General features: G+C 41.5%; 2 protein-coding genes across 2 annotated transcripts; both read right to left on the reverse strand.

Moving 5' to 3' along the window:
• Window positions 1-1,102: 1,102 nt before the first annotated feature.
• LOC129109800 (protein FAM8A1-like) lies at window positions 1,103-5,864 on the reverse strand. Its single transcript, XM_054621939.1, has 5 exons — window positions 5,513-5,864; window positions 2,648-2,768; window positions 2,366-2,489; window positions 2,075-2,214; window positions 1,103-1,964 (listed from the first exon to the last, which is right to left on the reverse strand). The coding sequence occupies exons 1-5, from the start codon at window positions 5,847-5,849 to the stop codon at window positions 1,820-1,822; spliced, it is 867 nt and encodes a 288-aa protein (XP_054477914.1). The 5' UTR covers window positions 5,850-5,864; the 3' UTR covers window positions 1,103-1,819.
• Window positions 5,865-7,606: 1,742 nt separating this feature from the next.
• fabp4b (fatty acid binding protein 4b) lies at window positions 7,607-8,426 on the reverse strand. The gene is made up of 4 exons (XM_054621007.1): window positions 8,354-8,426; window positions 8,005-8,180; window positions 7,814-7,915; window positions 7,607-7,660 (listed from the first exon to the last, which is right to left on the reverse strand). The coding sequence occupies exons 1-4, from the start codon at window positions 8,424-8,426 to the stop codon at window positions 7,607-7,609; spliced, it is 405 nt and encodes a 134-aa protein (XP_054476982.1).
• Between the last annotated feature and the right edge of the window lie 1,239 nt (window positions 8,427-9,665).

The following is a 9,665-nucleotide window of genomic DNA, read 5'->3' on the forward strand; positions in this document are numbered from 1 at the left end:
CTCTACAAATATACTGTAGGTGACTTGCAATAAAAAAGAGACATTTCTAAGTTGATTCTGGCTGTCCCTTAATGTAGTATAGAAAGACTGTGATTGACTTTGTTTGATGATTACTTAGGGTCGCACACAGACATATTTCTGTTTAAATATTGTTTGTAGGTAACAGTGCTGTGGACTTATGCAGCATGATGCATGAACCCAGAGTGACGCCTGTATGACCATCAAACATACACTAGGTGGAGCCAAACTCCTGTAACTAAGAAGAAAGGGATCACTCTGTGGTCTGTAATATTACATTTGTACAATTTCAGTTTCTCACAACAGAGCAAACAATCAATCAAACATTGCTGCATTTATGGATTGCTATGATTATGTTACCAGTTTTTTTTTTTATATATTCAACTAAAAAAAACATAAATATCACACATTCTTAAAGTAATTGGAGTGAAATTGAATCACAATATTTTACTGAGAAAGTCCAATTTGAACAAAGTCTTACATTTACTTTTGCATACTAAATGTAAAACATACTGGGTTGTAAATTAAATGAAGATCCATCATAGTCTCTTAAGTGGTTAAGGCCACAAGCTTTCAGAGCAGCTTTAATGCACCTTTAAATAAATTATACATAACACTGGTAGACTTTTCAAAAAAGGTATTTGCTCATTTTGTGTTTTGACAATGGTGGTGGGGATCATTTTTCTTAAAAGTCAGTAAAAAAATCTCCCAAAGGTTTATGATTGAGATTTGGTGCCAGTAATCAAACTATTCAGTGACCCTTCACGCCCTGTATGGAAGATTCTGCACGTATCGTATTTCTCTACTCATTTATCCATCTCTGTGTGTCTCTCGTGTCTATGTCTAGCATACTTTTTATGGTATATCATTTTTTTCCTAATAAAGTGTTGCCATACAAGGTAAAAAACTATTACTAGTTTGAACATAAATTGATATATGCAACAATCACATGAGGCAAATATAATCACACGATAATGAGTCAATTCAGCCTAAGACAAACAATAGGCCACTTCATTTGTATTAAAACATTGTAAGAATTATCAAACAGCAGACAAACTGCTCAATGACGGACACCTCAAACATCCAGCGAAATAGTGGTGGTTTCATTTAATCTTCTTAAATACAAAAAAAAGTTAATCACAAAATGTGTATAATATATTAACTTTTAAGTCATACACATGCTTTCCGAGTAAAAGGAAGATCCGTTGTGATCAGGTTTACATTACCCTCTGATACATTTGCATTTCAGCATCTGAAAAAGATTATCATGAGGCATCATTTCTGCAGTGATGACAGTCAACAACTTAAAATTGAAAAGTCTGATTATACAATTCTTAACACAACATTTTAATACAAAGAGATACTGAAGGTATTATCTCATAAATACATTATCCTCAATTTTAATACTGAGTGATACAGGAAAGTATCCTTAATGTGGAAGTTTAGTATTTAAAAAGAGGCCAATGTTGTGTTAATGTAATGGTGCCATACACCGTCATCATTACTGTCTTCAAAGGAGGCATCCATTTGGCACAGAAAGTTTCTGAAAGCAGCATGTAATAATACATGCAGAAAAACAGTATGTGTCCGAAACAAACCCAACCAAAGTTGCAGGGGCCTGAAATAGTTCATACTGATGTGTATCAAACTGTCTGCAACCATCTTAACACTCCTCCGTGTTCTGACAATACCTCGAAAGGCTGACGTCTGAGTTCTGCAGGCATTAAAAAAGAAACACACACACACACTCAGTGTTTGCTCAGTATTTCTGTAGTAGTACTCTCATCTGGGTTCTTCTGCGTCATCTGATCCTGGAGCGCTTGACAACAATTGTACCAGCTACCATATCATACACAGTCCTGTTGTGCTGGAAGAACAGAAGGGTGACGAAGGCCGGGAAAAAGAAGGCAATTGAAAAGTTCTTGTTCAAGGCCCGGACGGTTGATCTATAGAAGGAGACCAGAGACTGGTGTTAGAATAAATACAGGAGAGAGATACTGTGTCACGTTCATTAAGACTAATTCTGAAAGATACCCGTTAAAAAATAACTACTTACGCAGACAGAGAGACATTAGTTGCTGGTACAACAAGCACTCTGTTAGGTTGAACCAGAACTGATGAGTCACATGTAACAACTCTGAGTCCAACGAGAAACTTCCCTGGAGTGGCTCCTCCTGCTCCCCAAATGCACACGATCTGAAGGGAGAATGGTTTAGGAGCTGTCACTTAACTGCAAGGTGGCCTTTCCAAAGTTTACAAAGAAACATTTGAAAGTTAAGGTTGAGACCACTGTTGTGTCTCACCTTACCTGTATTAATATGTGGAAAACCTTTGTATGGGTGCTCACCTCATAAAAACACACTAATATCCGGTACACAAGCGCAACAAGCATCATTTTCTGTAGCTCCTCCATTGACGTGTCCTCATCTATTTCCTCCACTATGAAATGCATGGCGAACTTGGAAACATCCCTGAACAGCAACATAAAAATATTTGTATTATATCAATCAAAAGAGTTTTTTATCAATTACAGCTTTTTTAAAAGGGTGGAAGATGAAAAATGCAGGTCTAACCATTATTTAACCATCACTGCACACAGAACACAGCTAAATAAATTAAAGAAACTCACTTGATTCCACTCAGATGCATAATACTGATGATTATGGTTGCTTTGATGAAAAACAGTATAAAGAAATCCACCACCTCAGCCAGGAGTCTTTGGAGAGGTGAAGGAATGCTGTACTCTCGGCCTGAAGAAAAGGAGAAAGGGAGCAAAGAAGAAGCCAAGCAGGTACAACCATAATGCCAAACACCCGATCATTGCACCCTGTGTTATTGTTGCCAAAACCTTTCTATTCTCATATGTGCTGCTGTAACAGTCCCCACTCTTTAAGGGCTGCTTTCAACAAGATCCAGGAACCAGGCTACATGGTTTGCTCTCATTCAGCCACAAGTGCATTTGGTGCAGTTGTGTGGTTATAATAAAGCCCAGTTTGTAGTCAGAGATCCAGTTTATCCATTAAGAGTTCAATGCATTTAACGTACCCTTGCCAGCTTGTTTGATATGGTTTATGGTACATACAGTACCAGTCAAAAGTTTGGACACACCTTCTCATTCAATGGTTTTTCTTTATTTTTTATTTGTTTCTACATTGTAGATTAATATTGAAGACATCCAAACTATGAAGGAACACATATGGAATTATGTGGTAAACAAACAAATGCTCAACAAACCAGAATATGTTTTATATTTTACATTCTTCACAGTAGTTGAATGAGAAGGTGTGTCCACACTTTAGACTGGTTCTGTACACATTGACCTGTAACTCACATGCTTACAGGCTGAGTGCATATTATGTCCTGAAGCCTAAATATTAGAAATGTGTGAACCCATTGCAGTCAGCCTGTTTACCTACAGAGGCACCGCTTCAGTAACCACAGACCTCCATCTACACTAGAAACACTTACTAGTCTGTTCTGTGTGTCTGTGGACTTTTGTCTGGTTTCTGCTCTTTGCTGTGGTAACCTGTGTGGAGGTCTCTGTTGCTGTGTGGTAACCTGTGTGGAGGTCTCTGTTGCTGTGGTAACCTGTGTGGAGGTCTCTGTTGCTGTGTGGTAACCTGTGTGGAGGTCTCTGTTGTTGTGTGGTAACCTGTGTGGAGGTCTCTGTTGCTGTGTGGTAACCTGTGTGGAGGTCTCTGTTGTTGTGTGGTAACCTGTGTGGAGGTCTCTGTTGTTGTGTGGTAACCTGTGTGGAGGTCTCTGTTGCTGTGGTAACCTGTGTGGAGGTCTCTGTTGTTGTGTGGTAACCTGTGTGGAGGTCTCTGTTGTTGTGTGGTAACCTGTGTGGAGGTCTCTGTTGCTGTGTGGTAACCTGTGTGGAGGTCTCTGTTGCTGTGGTAACCTGTGTGGAGGTCTCTGTTGCTGTGGTAACCTGTGTGGAGGTCTCTGTTGCTGTGTGGTAACCTGTGTGGAGGTCTCTGTTGCTGTGTGGTAACCTGTGTGGAGGTCTCTGTTGCTGTGGTAACCTGTGTGGAGGTCTCTGTTGCTGTGTGGTAACCTGTGTGGAGGTCTCTGTTGCTGTGTGGTAACCTGTGTGGAGGTCTCTGTTGTTGTGTGGTAACCTGTGTGGAGGTCTCTGTTGTTGTGTGGTAACCTGTGTGGAGGTCTCTGTTGTTGTGTGGTAACCTGTGTGGAGGTCTCTGTTGCTGTGGTAACCTGTGTGGAGGTCTCTGTTGCTGTGGTAACCTGTGTGGAGGTCTCTGTTGTTGTGTGGTAACCTGTGTGGAGGTCTCTGTTGTTGTGTGGTAACCTGTGTGGAGGTCTCTGTTGTTGTGTGGTAACCTGTGTGGAGGTCTCTGTTGCTGTGGTAACCTGTGTGGAGGTCTCTGTTGCTGTGTGGTAACCTGTGTGGAGGTCTCTGTTGTTGTGTGGTAACCTGTGTGGAGGTCTCTGTGTGGTAACCTGTGTGGAGGTCTCTGTTGCTGTGGTAACCTGTGTGGAGGTCTCTGTTGTTGTGTGGTAACCTGTGTGGAGGTCTCTGTTGTTGTGTGGTAACCTGTGTGGAGGTCTCTGTTGCTGTGTGGTAACCTGTGTGGAGGTCTCTGTTGTTGTGTGGTAACCTGTGTGGAGGTCTCTGTTGTTGTGTGGTAACCTGTGTGGAGGTCTCTGTTGCTGTGGTAACCTGTGTGGAGGTCTCTGTTTGTGTGGTAACCTGTGTGGAGGTCTCTGTTGCTGTGTGGTAACCTGTGTGGAGGTCTCTGTTGTTGTGTGGTAACCTGTGTGGAGGTCTCTGTTGCTGTGGTAACCTGTGTGGAGGTCTCTGTTGCTGTGGTAACCTGTGTGGAGGTCTCTGTTGCTGTGTGGTAACCTGTGTGGAGGTCTCTGTTGCTGTGGTAACCTGTGTGGAGGTCTCTGTTGTTGTGTGGTAACCTGTGTGGAGGTCTCTGTTGTTGTGTGGTAACCTGTGTGGAGGTCTCTGTTGTTGTGTGGTAACCTGTGTGGAGGTCTCTGTTGCTGTGGTAACCTGTGTGGAGGTCTCTGTTGCTGTGTGGTAACCTGTGTGGAGGTCTCTGTTGCTGTGGTAACCTGTGTGGAGGTCTCTGTTGCTGTGGTAACCTGTGTGGAGGTCTCTGTTGCTGTGGTAACCTGTGTGGAGGTGTCTGTTGCTGTGTGGTAACCTGTGTGGAGGTCTCTGTTGCTGTGGTAACCTGTGTGGAGGTCTCTGTTGCTGTGTGGTAACCTGTGTGGAGGTCTCTGTTGCTGTGTGGTAACCTGTGTGGAGGTCTCTGTTGCTGTGGTAACCTGTGTGGAGGTCTCTGTTGTGTGGTAACCTGTGTGGAGGTCTCTGTTGCTGTGGTAACCTGTGTGGAGGTCTCTGTTGCTGTGGTAACCTGTGTGGAGGTCTCTGTTGCTGTGGTAACCTGTGTGGAGGTCTCTGTTGCTGTGTGGTAACCTGTGTGGAGGTCTGGACCGTCTCAGGCTCGGCTGGTACCTGGTCTCTGTGCGGGTCCGTCCTGCTGCACCACTGGTCCAGCGGCCCGGGAGGAGACGGGAGGAGGATACGGAGACACCGGGAGAGCGACGGGCCCGGTGTACCAGGGCTGCGTGTTGACGTCCGGCGTGGCCGTCCCGCTGCTGTGTGTCGGTACGTAACACGGACAGGACCAGGCTGCCGCCGCCAGCCAGCTCTGGTAGCCGGCGTAGCCCGCGTAGTGCTGCCACATCCAGCGCTGCAGCTGCCCGCAGTACTCCGTCGTGCCAACCGGCGGCTTCACCGGCTCAGAGAAACGTTGATTCTTCTCCATGTTTGTGTTTTCTTCGTCCGCCATGTTTTTGACGATGGCGTCGCGTCGTGGATGACGTCACTCCGGTCATCTCATCCGGAAGGAGACAAAGATAACTGGAACGTGAACAGTGATGATCCAGAAAGTGTTATTGTTGGGAAGTATGTTAATTCAAGTTAAATGTATTTAATATTGCTTCATATTAAATTATTGTCCCATATAGTCTCATTTCACGACAGAAGAGGACTCCCGCCCCCCCCCCCCCGTTAGGACAGAATGGTACAGTCCAATCAGTAACTGCTGTTACAGCAAACAACCGCCAGGTGGTAGCCTTCTGCGGGACATGATTATGACGTCACATTCTAATTATGTGGGTTTAATATTTAAAATGATAAAGTAATCAAGGAAAACTTTTCAGCCTGGTTCTCAAAACAACAATTTTAACAACTTATTGCTGCAAACATGTGCTAGTGGCAGCTTCACATGCTAGAATGTTACTCAGGCAGTTTGAAACCACTTTAGGTCCTAGTAACAATTATTTTTGTATAAGTTAAATGACCAATCAATTCTAACCAATAGATTCAGGGTCATTGCCTTGAATCTATTCAAGTCAAACCAGATTTTTATTTTTTTTATAATTCATCAGCTCATGCTGTGATTGTGTTTAAAGGGTAAAATCATTTCAAAGCTGGTCTGCTTCCTAAAGCCTTCACCCACACGTTACCCTGAGTAAGCTTAATCCTAACAATAGGGTATTCAGAATTCTAAAACGAGTTTGGGAGAACTGAATGTCTTACGCAAATGATTCCACATATGTGCATTTGTACAAAACTTAAAACATTATTTTTCAGTTTACAGTTAAAACTTAAATTAAAACATTGATTATCATGTTCCCAACACTGGTTTGTGTGCGATATGGCAGGAGTTTAGATAATTTTACCCTCTAGAAAATTAATCCGCTTTTCATTAGTCAGCACTCATTGTTGCCTGAGCACCACCCGGGGTAACAATCTTTCACTAAAGCCTGGAAATCTTTTGGAGAATTTGGGCCTCAACCTACTTCCCCCAAGAACCCTAATTAACACAAATGTTGAACTCCAGACAAGAGGGGCCTGGCTCAAAGAGGTCAATATACTCTAACCCCATGCAGGGATTTGGCCTCCCATTCATCCACATGCTTGTCATGAGGACTGCTCTGATATGACATGTTGCTTTTCATTGTTTGAACAAAAAGCCTCTGTTAAGCCCCCAGCCCATGTCTAAAAGATTTAAAGATTATAAGATTGACTTAAGGTTTTTTTTCCTTGTTCGCTGGCCATTGTGTCTGTATGTGTGACACTAACCCTCACAGGCCTGTGGCATACTAAAAAGGCATTGGGGCTTAATAAAAAAATAATAATAATCACATGATTATATTTATACGATTATTTAATGCTTTGAAAAAAAAATGAAATTAACAAAGCTATATACACAAGGCAATTACACAGCAATGCTACAGGAAAGCGGGACATCAGTTCCCCTGTAAGTGTACTAGCAACAATCCTTCTCATAAAGACTATGTGGTCTATTGAAGAAAGGACAAACAAAAAAAAATACATAAGCGGAACATACCAATTATGAATATATTTGAACCCACATATTATTTGCACCCATCTAAGAAAAACATTTTGCTTATCTAATCATGCACGACTAGAACACAGGTTGAAGTGTCACAGTTCAGACTTTATTGGCTTGTTTGGCAATAGCTCTGTACATTTGTTGTCTAGTAATGAAACACAGGTCCAGTCTAAACAACCTGTTAATTAAGCTGCTTTCTCATAGGTCCTCACTGCAACCACGTCATCCATGACACATTTCTGTTGAGACAATGTTCCAATATTAGAAATCTTACATTATATTCCAGGGATAAGCTTTTTTATTTAAATGCAAAAATCTTAACAAAAATAAAAGCATATTAATCCAAACTACATGGTTTTAAAAGCACAGTTGCTCAAGTATGTTTTACTCACAGCTGTCATTTTTCCATCTTGAATCTCTCTTTCTAGTGTCGTTTTCTTTCCATCCCATGACTGTTGTTGCACAAGTTTGCCATTCTCAAGAGTGATGATGGTCTGAAAAAATAAAAAAAAATCACATGTGGCTGTCAAAAGCTATAATATTAGAATTTATAAAATGAAACTGAGGCACAAGAGGAACCCACCTTGGTCTTCCGGCCGTCTGCAGTCGTCTCGTCGAATTCTTCGCTCAGCTTGAATTTGATCTCTGTGGTCTTGAAGGTAGTTTCAGACTTCATTGAGACGAGACCAGCATCGTCCACGCTGATCATCAGGTTGGGCTTTGCCATGTTGCCCATCTGCCGGGTGGCGAAGCCCACACCTTGGACACAAGAGAGGGTTTAAGCAAGATGCTGTTAACTTGTCTGGTTCTGTGCAAATGATGCTGTGAATGAAAATGATCTGCTTGGAGATAACTTAACATGTTGCTGAGACTCCCTCCTATACCTTCAGCCTTTAAACGCATCATTTAACTCAAGTCATCCAGATACCTACCCATGGCCTTCATGTATTCATCAAAGTTCTCGGTGGCAGTCAGAGCCCAGGTCCCAACAAACTGATCGACCATGATGGTGAAGCAGAAGAATATCAGTCTGCTACAGAAACAGGAGATCATTCAGGGTCTCTGGAGTCACCGGTAAAGCAGAGAGAGTTCAGGGTCAACTGTATATCTGAAGTCTGGTTAAACACGTGTTTGATTCAGGACAAACCAATCAAGATCGGATTGGTTGTGCCATGAAAGTGAGCGGATTAGAGGGCGTGTCTTTAAAACCAGTTTCTTATGATGTGTTTGATAGTGAAACATGTGAGTTAAGCCTGGGTCTGCTGACTTCAGCATTAATTGAAGAGGTAAGAAAGTGGATTTATATGCATTATAACAGCAAAAATGAGAATCCAATAAACGATGGAAAATTAAAATTCTATTAATTACTCAAATGGAGAAAAAAAGAATAAATAAATACATTAGAAAAATACAAAAATCCATTTGTAATACAAACACAGTAGCTTTTGGTATGTGAAATCTACCTATTTAGAGTAAGATATTCAAATTACAACACAGATTTAATGTTACATTCTTCATGTTGTTGTTCTTTATGTCTTCCCTCACAATTGCAACTGAATGTACATTTCTATTCAAAACAAATCTGTCTATAATTTCACAACATCACCTAGTGATTTTACAAATTGTATTGCATGTGGTGTATTTTGAGAGCAACAAAACACTTGAATTTGTACAGACTTGGCCATTAAAGCTGACCCTGATTCTGACCCTGATTCTGGTACCAACCCGCAGTGAACAGCACCAATACTGGTTCTGACCAGTAGATGGCGTCTGTGAAAAGCAAATCAAAGAGTTCTCAGAGGTTATGTCCTTGACTGAGCGTTTCTAACACACTGTCAAATATGTAAGTGTTGAAATGGAGCACCAAAAAGTTAATCTTTTGTCATTGTATGTATGTTCATCCCTCATCTGTATTTTCAGACATTATGAGAGCATGCTTGACATTTAACAACAATTGCAAAACGTTAGGTTACAACACTGTAGCAGAAAACATCAGATATCTTTGGAGTTGTGATTTTTTTTGTCAGACTGTCATGTACTGCCTCCCAGTGGTTGCAGTAATACATTACATTAGCCTTTACATTTGGCCTTTAAAAAAATGCAACCCAGTATACTAAATATACCAACAGGCAAGTGAGCTGAAATTGCATTTGAAAAACAAAACAAAACTAATAAATAGAAAAAACTAGTAGCTATATGATCTAGTTCAAATCCTTTGTGTAGACAATATGTCGTGATCAAGAT

The sequence above is a fragment of the Anoplopoma fimbria genome, chromosome 20 (assembly GCF_027596085.1).
Source record: "Anoplopoma fimbria isolate UVic2021 breed Golden Eagle Sablefish chromosome 20, Afim_UVic_2022, whole genome shotgun sequence".
Taxonomy (NCBI): domain Eukaryota; kingdom Metazoa; phylum Chordata; class Actinopteri; order Perciformes; family Anoplopomatidae; genus Anoplopoma; species Anoplopoma fimbria.

Excerpts from the sequence above, each read along its gene's own strand:
- fabp4b (XM_054621007.1), bottom strand. The coding sequence starts at position 8,426 with ATGGTCGATCAGTTTGTTGGGACCTGGGCTCTGACTGCCACCGAGAAC. Across the intron at positions 8,181-8,353 it reads TGAATACATGAAGGCCATGG|GTGTGGGCTTCGCCACCCGG; the intron begins GTAGGTATCTGG and ends CTTGTGTCCAAG. Across the intron at positions 7,661-7,813 it reads AAGATGGAAAAATGACAGCT|AAATGTGTCATGGATGACGT; the intron begins GTGAGTAAAACA and ends TTGTCTCAACAG.
- LOC129109800 (XM_054621939.1), bottom strand. The coding sequence starts at position 5,849 with ATGGCGGACGAAGAAAACACAAACATGGAGAAGAATCAACGTTTCTCT. Across the intron at positions 2,490-2,647 it reads ATGCATCTGAGTGGAATCAA|GGATGTTTCCAAGTTCGCCA; the intron begins GTGAGTTTCTTT and ends GTTGCTGTTCAG. Across the intron at positions 2,215-2,365 it reads TATTAGTGTGTTTTTATGAG|ATCGTGTGCATTTGGGGAGC; the intron begins GTGAGCACCCAT and ends TTCTCCCTTCAG.